At 40.5% G+C, this 20984-nt stretch overlaps 2 protein-coding genes across 2 annotated transcripts; both read left to right on the top strand.

The window, feature by feature from the left end:
- The first annotated feature begins 4344 nt into the window (after nt 1-4344).
- LOC130589775 (uncharacterized) lies at nt 4345-8820 on the top strand. The gene is made up of 3 exons (XM_057391337.1): nt 4345-5523; nt 8103-8460; nt 8552-8820. The coding sequence occupies exon 1, from the start codon at nt 4351-4353 to the stop codon at nt 5416-5418; it is 1068 nt and encodes a 355-aa protein (XP_057247320.1). The 5' UTR covers nt 4345-4350; the 3' UTR covers nt 5419-5523; nt 8103-8460; nt 8552-8820.
- A 746-nt stretch (nt 8821-9566) lies between these two features.
- On the top strand, nt 9567-12711 carry LOC104884816 (uncharacterized). The gene is made up of 8 exons (XM_057391338.1): nt 9567-9688; nt 9771-10045; nt 10143-10462; nt 10553-10732; nt 10819-10929; nt 11019-11085; nt 11173-11271; nt 12551-12711. Exons 3-8 carry the CDS (start codon nt 10251-10253, stop codon nt 12641-12643), a joined length of 762 nt encoding a protein of 253 aa, XP_057247321.1. The 5' UTR covers nt 9567-9688; nt 9771-10045; nt 10143-10250; the 3' UTR covers nt 12644-12711.
- The last annotated feature ends 8273 nt before the right edge of the window (nt 12712-20984 follow it).

Consider the following 20984-nt stretch of genomic DNA (forward strand, 5'->3'; position numbering starts at 1 on the left):
GGGTGAAACTACGGATAGATTGGTACGATGTTTAGTAAACAAGTCAGTAGATAGGCCCTCAGTAAAAATGTCTGCAACCTGAGACTGAGTAGGAACATGTCGAACAATAAGTCCTCCCTTGGCAACCATTTCTCGAACAAAATGATAATCCACGTCAATATGTTTGCTACGATCATGATGTACTGGGTTAGCAGTGAGATAAGTAGCAGAGACATTATCACAATAGACAATCACAAGACGACGAAGAAAATGACCAATGTCAGCAAGAAGTTGCTTGAGCCAAATAGTTTATGCAGCTGTGTAGGCAACATCCCTGTATTCAGCTTCAGTGGAGGATTTGGAGACAGTAGGTTGCTTTTTCGAACGCCAGGAAATTAAATTCTTCCCAAGAAAGACAGCATAACCAGTAGTAGAACGCCGTGTGCCAGGACATCTTACCCAGTCTGCATTAGAATAGGCAATAACAACAGTTGGAGAGCTGCTGCTATACAAATAGAGCCCATAATCCAAAGTGCCCTGCAGATATCTGAAATTTTTTTTCACAGCATGAAGGTGAGTAGTACGAGGAGCATGCATAAACTGAGACACCATATTAACAGCATAAGCAATATCAGGACAAGTCATAGTTAAGTACTGCAATGTACCAACCATACTACGATAATCTGTGGGATCAACAAGAAGTTCTCCATCAAGTAGAGACAACATTACTCTAGAGACAACAGGAGTGATAACTGGTTTAACAGTAAGAAGATGGAATTTACAAAGTAAATCAGAAACATACTTATGTTGAGAAAAAAATAAACCACTAGGGGAAAAAATCGAAAGGGCTGCGCAAGTAGGGCTGCGCTTTTTAAAAAAGCGCAGCCCTATTGATGAAGGGCTGCGCTTTTTAAAAAAAGCGCAGCCCTTCTGTGTGTAGGGCTGCGCTTTTTTGAAACTAGCGCAGCCCTTCATTCAAATTTTTTTTTCGATACAAGCTATGTAGCGCGCCTTACTTCATTATTTTCCCACTTTCATTCTCTCTCTTCACTTCTTACTACCCCAAGTGCGATATTCCTTCATTCTCTCTCTTCACTTCTTCGAGTTGCACCACCACCACCACCACCACACTTTGCTGCCTAATTCGAGCACCACCACCCTTCCGCACAATATTCGCGCACCACCACCCCTTCGCGCACCACCACCCCTTCGCACCACACATTTCGCGCACACACCACCCCAATTCGCACACCACATTTGCGCACCACCACCCCTTTGCGTACCACCCCTTGCGCACCACCCCCTTTGCGCACCACCCTCTTCTCTTCTCTTTTATTTTCTTCTCTTCTCCACCATTTGAGTGGTTAATTAGGTATGGATTAATTTTGTTTTTAAGTTACTTTTGTTTTTGTTAAATTGAATTAAATGGTTAATGTGCAATGTGGGTTTTGTCAATTGTAGGAAGAAGAGGCTAAGGAAGGCAAGTAAAGTTCCAAGTATCTCTTTTCTCTTCATTGCTCGTCGTTGGTGTTAAGAGGTAACTACTTTAACATGTAGACAAAGTTGATAATTTATTGAATGTATATGTATTTTTATAATGTATATATAATATATTATTTGTTGATATGAGATTGTATGAAAACGCAATGTGATTTAGCTATATATATGAAAATATATAAGTAGTTGTTTGAATCATCATCATATATGCCTAGATACCCGTTCAAGACTTACTCATTAGGGGTAAGTCTTGAATAGTCCCCGGTTTGGGACTGTTCTTGGACGTTTGATCTCACTTAGGTGGTGAATGTGTGTCTTCTTTTCAATTCTGAGGAAAATCTTGGCTTATCGTTTCGCTACATTGTTCTCTGGGTACATATGTAGATAAGCAATTATCTACATTGTGTACTTGGAGAACTGTAGGGAAATGCTGCCGGATTTTCCTTAGAATTGGAAAGTTGGCATATATTCACTAGTGAGATTAGACGTCCAAGGATGGGTTAGGTTGGAGTGATAAGGACCTTTGACTGCATGCATACAATTGAACATGTGACTATCTTAGCTTGTTGTATACGTGTGTGATTTGAATATGTGAGTGTATGTGTACTTTAATAATGATTGATGCATTATAATGAATGTTGTGTTTAATTATTAGAGGTGGTCTTCTTGAATGAGATGGATCGTACTTGGATGTATGGTAGTCGTGAATCGATTGAGTTTGTGAATGGGGTCTCGGAATTCTGTAGAAGTGCATTAGAATATCAAACATCCTCTGGAGCAGTCGACTTTTATTGTCCTTGTTTGGATTGTAGAAATGTGAGCAAGGTTAGTAGTATACATGTGGTTAGGGAGCATGTATTTCGCCGTGGGTTTAGGCCTCAATACCATGTATGGATTTGGCATGGTGAGCAGGGGAGGTATATGGGAAGCTCTGGATTAAAGAATGATGTATGTGAAGAAAGAAAAAGAAGGATGATGATGAGTTAGGGGATGAGAATTTGGATGATGAATTTGGAGATGATGATAGGGATCGGGTAGACGAGATGATACACGAGGTTGAAGATCAGTCGTGTAGACGACCTCGTATTTTTGAGTCTATGTCTAAGGCTGCTGAAAAGCCGTTGTATCCAGGTTGTACAAAGTACACCAAACTTTCTGCAGTGGTAACACTGTTCAACATTAAGTCGAACGCTGGTTGGACGGACTCTAGTTTCACATCGTTGTTGGAAGTTTTAGCTGAGATGCTCCCTGAAGGAAATGAACTGCCAAAGTCGTACTATTATGCGAAGAAGTTGATGTGTCCTTTGGGTTTAGAGTACGAGCGGATACATGCTTGTCCTAACGATTGTGTGCTCTATCGTAATGAGTATGAGCATTTACATGAGTGTCCACGTTGTGGATTGTCGAGGTACAAGCGTGAAGGAGCTGGAGGTAGTGAAGGACCACCAGCCAAGGTGTTGTGGTATCTACCCATAATACCTAGATTTAAGCGCATGTTCTCAATGAAAGGAGATGCGAAGAATTTGAGGTGGCATGCAGATCGTAGGAAGAAAGACGGTCTGCTCAAGCATCCGGCTGATTCGCCTGAGTGGAAAACTATCGACAGGGTGCATAAGTCATTTGGTAATGAGGATAGGAATCTGAGGCTTGGATTATGTACGGATGGCATGAACCCTTTTGGCAATCTCAGCTCGCAGCATAGCACATGGCCAGTAGTTTTAGTGGTTTATAACTTGCCTCCTTGGTTGTGCATGAAACGTAAGTACATGATGTTGTCGCTTCTTATATCGGGGCCCAAACAACCTGGAAATGACATAGATGTATACCTTCAGCCGCTTGTTGAAGATTTACAGAAGATGTGGAACGAAGGAGTGTTAGTATTTGATGCGTATGCTAATGAGATGTTCACTCTGCGTGCCATGCTTTTTTGTACTATGAACGATTATCCAGCTTATGGGAACTTATCTGGGTATAAGACTAAAGGAAAACAACCTTGCCCGATTTGTTTAGATGACATGAAATCTACACACCTTAAGGGCTGCAAACATGTGTATATGCGCACACGAAGGCTCCTCAGCCGCGACCATCCCTATCGGTTTAAGAAGAAGGCATTCGATGGGACGGTTGAAGAAGAAGTTGCTCGTAGACCATTAACTGGTACTGAAGTTTATAATCAGGTGAAGGGCATTGAAACAGTCTTTGGTAAACCTGCTAGTGAGGTTGATAGACCTACAGGATTATGGAAAAAACAGTCCATTTTTTGGAAACTCCCATATTGGAAAGATCTAAAGGTCAGACATTGTTTGGATGTCATGCACATAGAGAAGAATGTTTGTGAAGCTATTATCGCGACACTTATGAATATTCCGGGTAAGACAAAAGATGTTAAGGCGTCACGACTTTACTTGGAACAAGAGGGGATTCGACCAGAGTTGTGGGCTCAGAAAAGGGACGGAAGAAAGAAGAAAAGAGGGGAGGAAAGGGTTGATGATGATGAAACACAAAAAGTAAAAAGGTGGAGGATTCTGAGAGGAATTATTTGCCACCAGCTTGCTACACGATGTCGCGTGCAGAGAAACGGATTTTTTGCGAGTCATTGTATGGCATTAAGGTCCCTACTGGCTACTCATCGAATATGAAGCGCTTTGTTACCTTAAATGGTGAGTTGAAGTTATCGAGTATGAAATCGCACGATTGTCATGTCATGATGCAAGTATTCTTACCGATTGCAATTCGTGGGATACTTCCAAAGCATGTGAGGCACACCATTACAGAACTGTGTTCATTTTTTCATTCAATCTGCAGCAAAGTCCTAGACCCGTCGACCTCGATTCCTTGCAGACTAGAGTAGTTGAAACTCTATGCAAATTTGAGATGTATTTCCCCCCTGCATTCTTTGACATTATGGTCCATCTCATTGTCCATCTAGTTCGAGAAATTAAGCTGTGTGGTCCAGTGTTTTTGAGGTGGTGCTATCCTTTTGAGAGATATATGGGAACTTTGAAAGATAAAGTTCGTAATCCTGCACAACCAGAAGGTAGTATAATTCAAGGGATTGTGGGTGAAGAGATCAGTAATTTTGTGGCTGAGTATTTTGCTAGTGTTGATCCTGTTGGACTTCCGACATCCCGACACGAGGGCAGACTTGAGGGCAAGGGTACAATTGGTTCAAAATTGATCACACCTTCCGTAGAAAAGCGTAAACAAGCTCACTTATTTGTATTGCATCACGTACCAGATGTCCATCCTTATTTAAGTGAACATATGGAGGAATTACGTGTTAGCAATCCTGGAAAAGGAGTGAGGGCATTGACGCAAATGCATAACAAGACTTTCATTGATTGGTTTCATAAACGAGTACTCAATGATTTGGATGAAAGTGTTCCTGAAACAGTCAAGTGGTTAGCATTTGGTCCTCGTGAAGCTGTACGCTCTTATGAGGGTTATGATATTAATGGGTATACTTTTTGGACTGAACGTCAAGATCTCAAGTCAAGATCGCAACAAAATAGTGGTGTTTCACTTGTGGCGTCGTCTACACAATATGCAAGCTCGAAAGATAAGTCGCCTGTACATGCTGAAAGCAACTACTATGGGCGAATACAAGAAATCTGGGAGCTGGACTACTGTACATTTAATATTTGCCTCTTGTGTTGCACGTGGGTTGACAATAATCGCCGTTGTGTAAGAAACGATGATCCTTGCGGTTTCACCCTTGTTGACCTTAGTCGTTTACGTGAAACTGAGGAGCCATTTGTAATTGCATCACAAGTGAAGCAAGTATTTTTTGTAACTGATCCTGCTGATCATAAGTGGTCAATTGTTGTACCTGGTAAAAGGAGTATCCTCGGTATTGGTGATGTTGATAATGAGGAAGAATATGATGCATTTGAGGACCTCCCCCCTTTACCTATCCTGAAATTCGTGTGGAAGATGATGTAAATATGTCGGAGAATTATATGCGTGTAGATCACACGGAAGGGATACATGTACTTGAGGATCCTAAGAAAAGGCGGAAGCTCAATGAATCATGAGACATAAACTCAGGTGTGTGTAATTTCTCCAATTTTTAGGCTTCAATTTCTTGTTGGTTGCATTTTGGGAACGAAAAGGCCATTTCCGGCCTATTTTGGCCTATTTTGGCCTTTTCGCTCCCAAAATGTACTTATGAAGTGATTTAACCTCAAATTCTTTTTGAACATGATATATGATGTATAATGTAACTAGTATGTAGATTTTTAGGCTTTAATTTCTTGTTGGTTGCATTTTGGGAACGAAAAGGCCATTTCCGGCCTATTTTGGCCTATTTTGGCCTTTTCGCTCCCAAAATGTACTTATGAAGTGATTTAACCTCAAATTCTTTTTGAACATGATTATATGATGTATAATGTAACTAGTATGTAGATTTTTAGGCTTTAATTTCTTGTTGGTTGCATTTTGGGAACGAAAAGGCCATTTCCGGCCTATTTTGGCCTATTTTGGCCTTTTCGCTCCCAAAATGTACTTATGAAGTGATTTAACCTCAAATTCTTTTTGAACATGATATATGATGTATAATGTAACTAGTATGTAGATTTTTAGGCTTTAATTTCTTGTTGGTTCATTTTGGGAACGAAAAGGCCATTTCCGGCCTATTTTGGCCTATTTTGGCCTTTTCGCTCCCAAAATGTACTTATGAAGTGATTTAACCTCAAATTCTTTTTGAACATGATATATGATGTATAATGTAACTAGTATGTAGATTTTTAGGCTTTAATTTCTTGTTGGTTGCATTTTGGGAACGAAAAGGCCATTTCCGGCCTATTTGGCCTATTTTGGCCTTTTCGCTCCCAAAATGTACTTATGAAGTGATTTAACCTCAAATTCTTTTTGAACATGATATGATGTATAATGTAACTAGTATGTAGATTTTTAGGCTTTAATTTCTTGTTGGTTGCATTTTGGGAACGAAAAGGCCATTTCCGGCCTATTTGGCCTATTTTGGCCTTTTCGCTCCCAAAATGTACTTATGAAGTGATTTAACCTCAAATTCTTTTTGAACATGATATATGATGTATAATGTAACTAGTATGTAGATTTTTAGGCTTTAATTTCTTGTTGGTTGCATTTTGGGAACGAAAAGGCCATTTCCGGCCTATTTGGCCTATTTTGGCCTTTTCGCTCCCAAAATGTACTTATGAAGTGATTTAACCTCAAATTCTTTTTGAACATGATATATGATGTATAATGTAACTAGTATGTAGATTTTTAGGCTTTAATTTCTTGTTGGTTGCATTTGGGAACGAAAAGGCCATTTCCGGCCTATTTCGGCCTATTTTGGCCTTTTCGCTCCCAAAATGTACTTATGAAGTGATTTAACCTCAAATTCTTTTTGAACATGATCATATGATGTATAATGTAACTAGTATGTAGATTTTTAGGCTTTAATTTCTTGTTGGTTGATTTGGGAACGAAAAGGCCATTTCCGGCCTATTTCGGCCTATTTTGGCCTTTTCGCTCCCAAAATGTACTTATGAAGTGATTTAACCTCAAATTCTTTTTGAACATGATCATATGATGTATAATGTAACTAGTATGTAGATTTTTAGGCTTTAATTTCTTGTTGGTTGCATTTCGGGAACGAAAAGGCCATTTCCGGCCTATTTCGGCCTATTTTGGCCTTTTCGCTACCCATGCCCCGCCCCCACCCCCCCATGCCCACCCCCCACCCCCCCTTGCCCACCCTCCTCCCCCACCATGCTGCCCCCCCTTCCCCCACCCTGCTGCACACCCCCCTCCCCACCGCACTCCCGCCTCCCCACTATCCCCCCCACACCCCCTGCCCCCCACTTCCCCTGCACACCCCCAAACCCCCCCTGCCCCCCCTTTCCCCCCTGCAGACCCCCACACCCCCTGCCCCACTTCCCCCCCTGCAGACCCCCCACACCCCCCTGCCCCCACTTCCCCCTGCAGACCCCCACCCCCTGCCCCCTTTCCCCCCCCTGCAGAACCCCCACACCCCCCCCCTCTCGCCCCCCTTTCCCCCTGCAGACCCCCCCACACCCCCTGCTCCCCTTTCCCCCCTGCTGACCCCCATACCCCCCTGCCCCTTCCCCCTTGCAGACCCCCACCCCCCCCTGCCCCCCCTTTCCCCCCTGCAGACCCCCAACACCCCCCTGCCCCCTTTCCCCCCTGCAGACCCCCAACCCCCCCCTGCCCCCATTCCCCCCTGCAGACCCCCCAACCACCCCCTGCCCCCCCTTTCCCCCCCTGCAGACCCCCCCACACCCCCTGCCCCCCTTCCCCCCCTGCAGACCCCCCAACCCCCTGCCCCACCTTTCCCCCCCCAACCCCCTGCCCCACTTCCCCCCTGCAGACCCCCCCAACCCCCCGCCCCCTCCCCCCCTGCAGACCCCCCACCCCCCTGCCCCCACTTCCCCCTGAGACCCCCAACCCCCCCTGCCCCCTTTCCCCCCTGCAACCCCCACCCCCCTGCCCCCCTTCCCCCTGCAGACCCCCCACCCCCCCCCCGCCCCCCCTTCCCCCCCTGCAGACCCCCACCCCCCACCCCCACCTTACCACATACTAGTTACATTTTTTTTGCCAAATTTTTTTTAATTAATTCGTATGTTTTTTTACCATTTCAGGGACATGGAGGATGTGCATACGGATACGAGTGCGGAACACACTACCGAGGATGAGTGTTTCGATCACAAAAAGGAACAACGGCAAATGGTTATGGCTCGCCGTGAAGAAAAAGGTAAACAAACGTCAATTGCAAGTAAGAACTTGCAGACGAAAAAGAGGAAAGGAAGGGGACCTACAAAGTCACTAGGGAAACCCACCCTAATGACTTTGGAGTACGATCACTTGGGGCAACCTTGTGGAAAATGGCGTCAAAAGTATGCCATGCAAATTGGGATTTGCATGCATAAGCTCTCCATTCTCCACTCATGGAAAGAGGTCCCCGAGTCTTTGAAGAAGATGATTTGGGAAGATACTATGGTAAGATTCGCGTATACTTATTTAGAATTTTAACACTTTGGTTAAATATACTATGTAATATTGAGTAATTTGTGATATGCGTTCTTTGTAGAATCAATTCCATATTCCAAACGATGAAGCGAAGAAGAATTTGTTTCTATCCGCAGTTGCCCAAAGGTTCCGAGACTTCAAGGCCAAGCTAGTGTCGGGGTGGATCACGAAGCGGAGAAAAGTCGGGGGAACAAAGAAGAAGAAAATCTACGACGGGGAAGCAACACCTTCTTCTGAGGCTTCACGTGACACATCATTCGAGGATCCCTCCAAGCTTCCATATCAGATATGGAGGCATATCACAGCTGAGCAGTGGCATGCATTTGTTGCACAAAAAAAACTACCCCAGAAGTTGTTGTAAGAATTTTTTACTAGCTAAGATTTATTACTTCAGATCCAATATTATATAACACCATATCTAACCTTTGTTTATATTTGTGGTTTCAGGCAATTCGTGAGCAAAATAGCGCGAATGCAAAATCTAGGAAGCACTACCACCATCTGGGTGCTCATTCGTATGGTCAGGCGAGAGAATCGTGGATGTATGACCATTACCCCACGCTTGCGTCGACCACGACGCAATCGGGCACTAGCTCTACGACGACAGCTGCACAGCGGCAACCAGATAGAGTGCTCGATTGGTGGTGTTCCATGCATGGGGTTGATGCAAAGGGACAGAGAATCATACCTGATCCCGGAACAAAACAGATAGCTAATGCCATTGTAAGTACATATTATAAGTTATTGATAAGGTTTACATAATAATATAACTTCTGCGCTCACGAGTATTTCTCTCATCATTTATGCAGATTGGCTTGAAGGAAAAGGAGGCAGCTGGTGAGTTCACTCCTAGAGGACAAGTTGATGCCTTACACGAGACTCTAGGACGGGACCAGTATGGACGTGTGAGGGGCGTAGGAGGTGTCCGCCTCGGGGTGAGAAAGGTGTATGGTGATCAATACACCTCTACGTCCAGATCCACTACCTCCAGTGTCAATTCATCACCTTCCATAGATGTGGAGGCTATGAAAGCCGAACTTCGGGAGGAGCTCAGAGCGGAGATGACTCAGAATTTAACGCCATTTTGGCGCAGATGGGCTTACCGACTTTTGGTGCTTTCACGCAGGGCAATGTTCCTATGCAGCCTGTTCCTACGCAGCCTGTTCCTACGCAGCCTCGTCCACAACCGGAGTTAACGGTAATTGTTTAATATCACAACAACTATTGTTCTTAAATATGTTGTTTCATAGACTAACCTTGAATAGAGTTTTTTTTTAAAGGAAGAGACACCATGTGAGCTATGTAATCAAGGAGATGGTCATGGTAGATTCATTATCGTGGCTTATGGATCTGTACAGCCCCTAGGGACCGGCCACTATTGCACAACCAGCCAGTAGCTGATATTCACTATGTGGTCAGCGTTGAAGACATTGTGACCGGTTTCGAAGCATTTCCTCTTCCGCTGCCGAATGCAGCAGTTGGTCTACAGTTATTGTCTGATTCCATTGGCAGTTATATTCTATGGCCGCGTGCATTGGTGCGGTTAGCATATCAGGTACAATCTCTAACATAAGTTATATATATACATAGTTTTCTTTTATAGTTCCTATATATGATTGTCAGTAATATCTTTTAATTTAACTAATTACTAGGGTTCGGGGAAGGCCGACAGGAAGGGAAAGAAGGTAGCTTCACCTCAGGGAGGCCGACGTGCCCAAGTGGGAACGAATTCTTCAGCAAAGTATCCACTCATTACGGATATGGAGGTGGTGCAACGCCTTACTAAACCGTGCTTCTGGCTACATGAGTGCATTAGTGATGCAGCCGATGGAGCAATGATTGAGATTAAGTTGTCGCACCACCAATTCCACTACATTGATGAGGATACATCGACCTACATTTGTAAGGATGATATTAAAGAATTCTTACTTGGGGAAGAGTTGAATGTTTCCATGATACAAACATTCATGAGGTAATACTTTATTAATTAAGTAGTATTCAATCCAACTAATAATAACTTCCATAATAAGTAAGTTTTATTTTTATCAATATGAATTCTCAGGCTATTATACAATGATGTGAGGCGATCTAGTCAGCCAATCTTTGGTTGGTTATGTCCAAGCTTTGTACGAGATGACAGTTGCGTACAAAACGAAAAAGAGGTTAAAGTATATCTCAAGGATTCTTTGAACGCATGTTCTCGTCTTGGATATAAGATCGTTCTTCTTCCTTACATTGAATCGTATGCTTCGTAAACTGACTTTTTAATTAATTAAATTGACCTATTAGTTGTTCTACGATAACATAACATTATTTTTATTGCTGTAGGAACCATTGGACACTCATTGCAATATGTGTGTCAAGTAACGAAGTCTACCACTTTGATTCTTTGCGTAAAGAAACAATACGGTCCTTACTAGTCAAATCATTGTTAAATAGGTAGCCTAATTGAAACTATATATGCACACTTATTAGCTTATTAAATATTAAATGTACATCTAATCTTATAATAATGTGTATTGATGTAGTGTGATGAAGAAGATTACTTCATCTGGACTTCGACAAGGAAAAGCTCCTGTTTGGTATTTAGTCGAGGTAACATGTAATATTTTTTGCATCCTTTTATACAAACACATAATACACATATAACATGTCATTTATTGCATCTTTGGTGAATTTTAGTGTCCGGTACAAGAAGGTGGACTTGCGTGTGGGTATTACGTCATGAGGTTCATGCTTGATATCGTCAACTATTGCAAAGATGTTGTTGATCTTCGAAAGGTATGTAACTTTTAGGTTTCCAATTGTTGTTTCTTGTATTTCCGGCCTATTTTAGCCTTTTCGCTCCCAAAATGTAGTTATGATGTCATTTAACCTCAAATTCTCTTTGAACATGATTATATGAGTCATATTATAACTAGTATGTAGATTCTTAGGCTTTAATTTGTTGTTGGTTGCATTTCGGGAACGAAAAGGCCAATTCCGGCCTATTTTGGGCTATTTTGGCCTTTTCGCTCCCAAAATGTAGTTATGAAGTGATTTAACCTCAAATTCTCTTTGAACATGATTATATGAGGCATATTATAACTAGTATGTAGATTCTTAGGCTTTAATTTGTTGTTGGTTGCATTTCGGAACGAAAAGGCCAATTCCGGCCTATTTTGGGCTATTTTGGCCTTTTCGCTCCCAAAATGTAGTTATGAAGTGATTTAACCTCAAATTCTCTTTGAACATGATTATATGAGGCATATTATAACTAGTATGTAGATTCTTAGGATTTAATTTCTTGTTGGTTGCATTTCGGGAACGAAAAGGCCATTTCCGGCCTATTTCGGCCTATTTTGGCATTTTCGCTCCGAAAATGTATTTATGAAGTGATTTAACCTCAAATTCTCTTTGAACATGATTATATGAGGCATATTATAACTAGTATATAGATTCTTAGGCATTAATTTCTTGTTGGTTGCATTTTGGGAACGAAAAGGCCATTTCCGGCCAATTTTGGCCTATTTTGGCATTTTCGCTCCCAAAATGTATTTATGAAATGATTTAACCTCAAATTCTCTTTGAACATGATTATATGAGGCATATTATAACTAGTATATCGATTCTTAGGCTTTAATTTCTTGTTGGTTGGATTTTGGGAACGAAAAGGCCATTTCCGGCCTATTTTGGCATTTTCGCTCCCAAAATGTATTTATGAAGTGATTTAACCCCAAATTCTCTTTGAACATGATTATATGAGATATATTATAACTAGTGTGTAGACTTTTAGGCTTTAATTTCTTGTTGGTTGCATTTCGGGAACGAAAAAGGCCATTTCCGGCCTATTTTGGCCTAATTTGGCCTTTTCGCTCCCAAAATGTAGTTATGAAGTGATTTAACCTCAAATTCTCTTTGAACATGATTATATGAGATATATTATAACTAGTGTGTAGACTTTTAGGCTTGCATTTGATTTTGATTCCATTTCGGGAAGATATATGTCATTTTTAGAAGTACTAACTACGGTAAAATGATTGACTTTTTGTATATGTTTATTCCTTGGTTATTTTGCAAGGTTTATGCTAGTTCCAAACCACGTTTGAGGAACTTCACCAAAGAAGAAATTGACGAAGTTCGGGATAAGTTGGCGTCCTACATTACCGATTGATTGCATAGGATGAGATTTTCGCTCCAACAATAATGTACTAGCTAGTTTCTATCACCTATATATGTACACTTTTTACATTTTTAATATATTTGAAGTTAATTATTACCTTTCTCCACTTGTCATATATTATCGTATTGCAATTTGCATTTTTTTCTTGTCCAAGAGAGGTTATGGGTGGGGGTGGGGCTGGTGTGTGGGTGCAGGCTGTGCTGCTGGTATGTGCAGGCTGTGTGCAAGCAAAATAAAAAAAAAAAAAAATTATAGTGAAGGGCTGCGCTAGTTTAAAATAGCGCAGCCCTTCAAGTAAGAAGGGCTGCGCTAGTTTAAACTAGCGCAGCCCTTCTAGCAAGAAGGGCTGCGCTTGTGAAGGAGGCGCAGCCCTTCTATTAAGAAGGGCTGCGCTTTTTTCAAAAAGGCGCAGCCCTTCCTATCATGAAGGGCTGCGCCTTTTTGAAAAAAGCGCAGCCCTTCGTCTTGAAGGGCTGCGCTTTTCTAGCGCAGCCCTACTTGAATAATGAAGGGCTGCCCTCTAAAAGCGCAGCCCTACATACCATTTTCAGCGCAGCCCTACTGCTTTTTTCCACTAGTGAACCAGAGGGAGTACGCACAACCTGCACACCTAAGAAGTAATGAAGATACCCTAAATCCTTCATAGCAAATTGAGAAGAAAGAACAGAAATGAACTTGGCAACAAGAGGAGGACTACTACCAGTAAGGACAATGTCATCAACATATAATAGCAGAATAATGAGATGACCACGATATTTCAGAGTGAACACTAGCCTTCATATGCACGCGATGCGTGCGTTAATTTCAAAATTTGTTATTCTATTAGATACTTCATTCGTACTTTATTTATGATTAAACTTAAATGTGAAAAATTCAACAGTTAGATGAATTTAGATATATTAATTCGCTAATGTAAAAAAAATAAAAAGATTGTGAGTGATTGTTAACATTAATTTTTTGTGAATGAATATTGAACAGAATGAACAAAAAAATGAGTTGGTTTAACTGAATTAAAGAGTATTAAAGGTAGTGAATGTTCAGACTTTTCATGTGCACCTTATGTATGCCATCTTTTTTTATAAGGTATAAATATTTTGTCCATTTAATTATTGATTGAAGTATTTGATGCATATACCATTTTAAACTTGTTTTAAATGGCAAGTTGGAATGAGAATTTTTAAATGATTTGCTTTTGTAATTTTTTTCATTCCATTAATTAGATCATTAAGGGTATTTTAGTCACTTCAAAAGAGGACACCACACCTCCTCCCTTGGCTTATATAATAGAGATAGAAGTGTCACAACTGCTGCACTTGAAACCAATAGATAAGAGAAAATTGCTAAACTTAGAGAACCAAGCTCGAGGAGCTTGTTTCAAACCATAAATGGACTTACGAAGACGACCAATGTGAGTAGGTTTAGATGGATGAATAAAACCCGGAGGTTGACGCATATAAACCTCTTCATTAAGAAAACCATGAAGAAACACATTTTTGACATCTAACTGACGAATAGACCATTTAAGAGAAGCATCAATAGTAAGAACCAAGTGAACAGTAGTAGGTTTAACAACAGGACTAAAGGTTTCAAAGTAATCAATACCTTCCAGCTGATGATTTCCAAAGACAACAAGTCTGGCTTTGAACCGCTCCACAGAACCATCAGAATGATATTTAATCTGATAAACCCACTTGCAACCAAGTAAATTCTTATCATAGCTGCGAGGTACCAACTCCCATGTGTCATTATTAATCAAAGCATTATATTCATCTAACATAGCTTGACGCCAACGTGGGTCTTTAGAAGCTTGTTTAAAATTAGTAGGTTCAGACTCTACAAGTTCAGTTTTTAAGTTCATTAAGACAAGAGGCGTAGACACACCATCTTTAAGACGAGTAATTATGGGATGTTTGTTAGCAACAGAGATAGACGTAGAAGGAGGCAAGGAAGTGGAGGACACAGCAATATGTGGCGAGGGAGGTGGGGAGACGGGACTAGCCAGCGTTGGCGAGTTAGAAGCCAAGGGTGAGCTGGCGTGGGCAGCAACACTCAGCGATGAAGGCGAGGGAGGCCAAGCAGCAGCACGCAGCATGGGCGTGGGGGCGAGGAGACTCGAGGACGCTGGCCTGGCAGCATGAGGTGATGTTGAGCCGGCGTGCCAGCCAGCAGCACTCGTGTTCGAGGCCACGAGAGGCAAGGGCGAAGCTCGAGCCGACGATGCGAGGGGAGGGGAGTGAGGCACAGGGCTGGGCGAGCCAGACGACGCAGGAGACACATGAACAACATTGGTCAAATTCCAGTCAAAGGTAAGGACCAAGGGTGAAGTGTAAGGCACGGGTGACTCAGAGCTAGCCAACTAAAGCACGATACGGGAATTTATGTTCATGAAAAAGAACATGACGACTAGTGTATACTTTCTTGGTAGTAGGATCAAAACATCGATACCCTTTATATTCCAATGCATATCCAATAAAAACAGAGGTTTTAGATTTAGGTTGCAATTTGTGATTTTTAGAGTTCAGAAATAAAGGAAAGCATTCACATCCAAAGGTTTTCAAAAACTGATAGGAAGGGGGACAATGAAATAATTTTTCAAAAAGAGAAACACCCCCTAAAACCGAGCTGGATAATCGATTGATAGTGTAAGTGGCAGTATATGATGCATCAATCCAAAATTCCGCAGGATAAAGTCAGAATGAATAATCATAGCACGAGCCATTTCAATGATATGACGATGTTTGCATTCTGCAACACCGTTTTGAGCTGGAGTATGGGGACAAGTTTTTGGAAAAATAATACCATTGCCGGAAAAATGTTGAAGAAGAGGAGAATTGTCAAATTCTCTTCCTCCATCACTTTGAAATATTTTAATTTTGCAATTAAAAAGGTTTTCAACCATCTTTTGAAACATAAGGAATTCAGAATATGCTTCCGATTTTCGACGTAAAGGATAAATCTAGGAATAGCGCGAAAAATCATCAACAAACACAACATAGTAACGAAATAATTGATTTGACAAAATAGGAGATTGCCAAAGATCACTGTGAATTTTATATATAATGGATATGTAGAAATATGTTCAACTGAATCAAAAGATAAACGATGAATTTTTCCTAGCTTACATCCAACACAATCATCATGAAACTTAGAGGTATATGTGATATATTTATTTGAACATAAAGTTCCTAAAATGCTAGAAGATGTATGACCCAGACGAGCATGCCAAACATCACCCGAATCCTTAATGGCTAGGAAAGCAGGAACTGAAGGCTCGGGAGGGACAATGCTGGGCTGAAGAGGGTAGACACCTTGCTTACTGGTTCCCTGAAGCAGAAGCTCCCCCGTTATCTTATCCATAGCATAAACAGAATTTTTATCAAAACTCACAACACAATCATTTTCATGACACAACTTGTTAACTGATAATAAATTATGTTTTAAGTTAGGAACATGACAGACAGATGATAACTGGAGGGGACGACTTGTAGTTTTTAAAGTTAAATTTCTAGTACTTTTAATAGGGAGTAAGGTACCATTACCAACTACAACAGAACTAGACCCATATAAAGAGTTTTAGTAGAAAACGTACCATCCTGAGGAGTCATGTGAGATGCAGCTCCCGAATCCGGGTACCAGACTGAATCATTAGCTTCACCACCAACAGACAGTGCAACTAAGGCTCGAGTGACACTTTCAGAGGAAGAGGGAACAAAGCTGGAATTGAAACGTTGAGGACAATAGGTAGCTTGGTGACCTGGAAACCAACATAAACCACATGTATCGGAAGTATGGGTAGAGGTTACATTGTTACTTGATGAATTACTCCCTACAGACGACAAATTATTAGTAATATAATCTAGGCAAGGCATACTATAGGATGACAAGTTAGAATATTTACTCATACCATTTGAACGTCCCCAATTACCATTGTTGTTGTTGTTGTTAGTTCCAGAGCCACGATTATTATTATTTCCTCCATTCCCACCAGTATTACCTCGAGCATTCTGATTATTGTTACCACCACGATTATTATTACCCCCACGATTCCTATTATTTCTTCCCCGATTCCTCCCGTCAGAGTTAGACTTTGTGGAGGAACTTAATCCAGAACCAGTAGATTGAACAGCAAGTAATGCGTGATGAGAGGAGGAATCAGATCCATCCCGTGAATTTTTCAATCTTTGTTCATGTAGGAGCAACTTAGGCCTTAGATCATCAAAACTTATAGGAAACGAATAATGTAACAAAGTAGTAACAATGTGATCATATTCAGAATCACGATCCAGACCAAAAAGGGTACACTGAACTAAATCCTGATTTGACACAGGGCACTATACAGCAGCAAGAGAATCAGCAATAACCTTTATCTCCCTTAAATAACCATCCATAGTTTGGGAATCCTTCTTTTTAATACGAGTTAAACGTCCCTTTAACTCCATAGAACGAGCCATACTAGCATGCATAAATCTAGAATGTAATATATTCCAAATATCAACAGAGGTGTGCAAATCATGAACATCCACAAATACATCACGAGATAAAGTAGCAAAAATCCATGATTTTACTTGCTAATCAATACGAAGATATTCATAAAAGTGAACATTAGAAATAGTATTATCAGATTCATCAAGTACATTAGCAGGAGGAATAATAGCAGTACCATCAACAATGCCAAGTAATTGATGAGAAAGTAGTAGGCAAGTTATTTTCGTTTTCCATAAAAGATAATCCTTAGGAGAAGATAATTTAATGGTTACCAGATTCGTCAAATTTGGGGCCGATAACTTCGGAAGGGTGAAGGGAGACGCCGAGTGGGCGTTGTACTTGTAGGACATGCCGTGGTGGTTCGTCGGCATGGAGAAAAAGCCAGCCGGTTGAGCGGTGGCGGTGGGCGTCGTCAGCACGGTTGCCGGAAAACCAGGAGGATACCGGGGGGTCACTTGCGTGGAGGAAACCGGTGAGGCGTGGCTGTGCAGCGAGGTGGCGGCAGCCGACGTGATGTGACCAGTGGTCGTGACGTGGCTGGAGGTAGGCCACGGTGTCGAGAAGTATGAGCCAGCGTATGGTTGGGTCTGCGGCGGGAAGAGAAGGCCGAAGGGCTGCGTGGCAGCGCTGGTAGAGATGGCAGTGGGTAATGGATCCTACCCGGATCCGTGGATCCAGATCCATTTTTGATGGATCTGGATCCTCAAATTTTGGACCCTATGGATCCGGGTAGGTCTGGATCCTCCTTGATAAAAACGGATCTGGACCGGGTCCTAAATTATTATCCAGATCCGTTTACCCATTTTTATAATATTATTATAATTTAATATTATATTTTAATAATATTATAATATTAAGAGAACGTATTGTGTCGGACTCGTCCGACCATAATCTTTGGTCGGACGACTTTCAGGTGGTTCCAATTTTTTTTCAGTTAGTCTTAATTTTTTTTCAGGTAGTGTTCATTTTTTTCAGGTAGTCTTCATTTTGTTTTCAGTTAGTCTTCTTTTTTTTCAGTTGGTTTTTGTACTTCAGTTAGACTTACTTTGGGTTTCAGTTGGTCTTTATTCTTTTTCAGGTAGTCTTCATTTTTTTTTCAGGTAGTCTTCATTCTTTTTCAGGTAGTCTTCATTTTTTTTCAGGTAGTCCAACTGAAAAAAAAACAAAGTCCAACTGAAACAAAACAAAGTTCAACTAAAAGAAACACAAAGTCCAACTGAAAGAAACACAAAGTCCAACTGAAAGAAAACAAAGTCCAACTGAAAGAAAACAAAGTCCAACTGAAAGAAAACAAAGTCCAACTGAAAAGAAAACAAAACACTAACCTCGAGTTCAGGGCCATGTCATTCATACCCAAGCATTTCTGAAGTAGTTGAAGGAGATTTCTCAACTGAAAGAAGCCTTAATTTGAGTTAACTGCTTGCGTCTTAGAAAGGCGGTCTTTTAGTGGAGGTCAAGGTGAAATTTTCAATCTGCATCAAGCTTTAAGCAAGACTTGTTATCTCCGACAGATCTACGTTTGCCCTAGCCTCGGATAGGGCAGTAATCCGACACTAGTGGCAATTTTCTGCTTCCCTCCCTGTAAATTTGTACCAGATAAAGCCAACTGATCTTTATCTTGGCTGCTGATATAGTACATCTTGTTGAATTTTACAATTGAATGTAGAAGGCAAATGTGTAATCAAAGAACAAACTTTTAGTTGGATTATAGTATTCTATATACGATGGTTTGAATTCTCTTTGTTCTGATTTGTGAGAGCCCACACAACCATGAATTATCTTTTATATGTATTTGTAATGTCATTTTCTGGTAAATGAACAAAGTTGTTTGGTTGATCAAAAATAAGGAAGGAGCAGTAGAAGAAGATCCGAATAAATTCGGAGTTGAAGAAGAAGAAGTAGTAGCGGAGGAGAGAGAAAAAGAAGGTGAAGCTGAAGAGGTGGCGCCGAAGCCTTAATTTGAGTTGAGGGCCATGTCGTCTAACGAGAATATTGGGTCAGACGGTCTGACCCAATACTTTAACTAATATTAATTGTACATGTAAAAACAGATTTTCGCTTGAATTTCGAATTATTATTTTAATTAATGTGTGATGTTTGTGCGAATTTACGGGATAATTAATTTCGAAAATTGGGTTGATAACTAATCTACAGTTTGATAATTGAATACTTATAAGTAGTTGCAATGGTTATTTTTCAAAAATTAAATGTATTTTTTGGTTGATATTAGATAACTTTATCATTTAAAATCTTTAACTATTGTGAAAATTAGGTTAGTTTGAAGACAATAGGCAAGGATCCGTTTTAGATCCATTTAGGACCCGGATCCATAGGATCCATACGGATCTGGATTTGGATCCTCATTTTTATTACCCAGTGGATCCGGGTAGGATATGGATCCTTGCCTAAAAACGGATCTGGATCTGGATCCTAGAGGACTCTGTCCAGTTCCTACCCATTGTCATCTCTAAGCGCTGGTCACCGCTAGCGAAGGCAACGGGGGACTGGAGGTTGATGCCGGCGGTGGCTGGGTGGAGGCGACCATTGAAGCGGAAGAGGTGGCCGAAAATTCCATCAGGAAAGATCAAGGAAAAAAAAAATTATTTTGGAGAGGAGAAAAAAAAATTTAGAAAAACCTAAGCTGTGATACCATGTACAAGTGTGGGAAATAATTGTGTTAACCTGTTGTAGGTTAACCTGACATTCAATATATATATAATGTTTACAATACAGACCTATGACTAGTAAAGTATCATTCTACCCTTTACAATATAATATTATCCCTTTACATATAATATTATCTAATACAAACGGACCCTAAGTAGACAAAGTTTTTCCAAGCCTCCGGCAGTATGACACTCTTTGGTCGGTACCTTTTGTCCAGGCTTCATCCCTTTATTGCTCTGTCATATTACCAATTTGCCATGTTGGCTTTGATCATTATCCTTGAAATGTCCTGCTATCAGTTAAGATTTTAGAGAAACATAAATTTTCTCCACACCACAACTGCATCCCCCACAAAGCTGTCAAACTTCTTCAACGAATGACTATGTGTGATTGGTATTGGGATTGCTCTCTTGATTTCATAATATAAGCACCGAATCTTTCAAAACTGGCAAAGATTCAAAGTCTTTTTATATGCCTCACAATCAATAATTGTTATAATTAGTATTTGTTGTAAAACCTCTGATATCGTCCACAAAACATCGTTTTCAAATCAAATTTGACAAATTCCATGCAAGGCTAATTTTGTTAATCAAGTTAATGACCTATTGTCTATCTAAACCCTCCTTACCTGCTTAATTCCACCTCTAGCCAAATCTCAACCGGACCCTCTTTTAATTGGGAAATTGCGCCTAAAATTTGGAATCAAATCTTATTTTCATAGTTACATATAACTACAAACACCAAAGAAAATATTACCAAGATTGTTAGTTAGAAAAACATATGCTACACCGCCATTCGTTCCCAATATTCTTCCAATAATTATAATTAATATGTTGATGTACCATTACCGACATATACTTTCTCCGTTTTCATTTTATTATTCTACACTTTGACCTTATTTTTCTACGAATATATACTTTATCCATTCTTAAATACATTCAACATAACGCTATTCAATTCACTACCTTTATTCTTTAATATCTTTAATTATATATAAGTAAAAAATTAGAAAAAATCAATATTGTGAAAGTATGCGTCAAGACGAATCAAATAAGACCACATTCAACAATATTTTTTCTCACACATATGTGAGAAAACATAGAAGATGGTTGATTGATAAATAATGGTAACTATACAAGTGTTATTGTTACATGATTTAGAAATAAAGAAAATATATAAA

Source organism: Beta vulgaris, chromosome 8 (assembly GCF_026745355.1).
Source record: "Beta vulgaris subsp. vulgaris cultivar EL10 chromosome 8, EL10.2, whole genome shotgun sequence".
Classification (NCBI taxonomy): Eukaryota; Viridiplantae; Streptophyta; class Magnoliopsida; order Caryophyllales; family Amaranthaceae; genus Beta; species Beta vulgaris.

Excerpts from the sequence above, each read along its gene's own strand:
- LOC130589775 (XM_057391337.1), top strand. The coding sequence starts at position 4,351 with ATGTATTTCCCCCCTGCATTCTTTGACATTATGGTCCATCTCATTGTC.
- LOC104884816 (XM_057391338.1), top strand. The coding sequence starts at position 10,251 with ATGGAGGTGGTGCAACGCCTTACTAAACCGTGCTTCTGGCTACATGAG. Across the intron at positions 10,463-10,552 it reads ATGATACAAACATTCATGAG|GCTATTATACAATGATGTGA; the intron begins GTAATACTTTAT and ends ATGAATTCTCAG. Across the intron at positions 11,086-11,172 it reads CTGTTTGGTATTTAGTCGAG|TGTCCGGTACAAGAAGGTGG; the intron begins GTAACATGTAAT and ends GGTGAATTTTAG.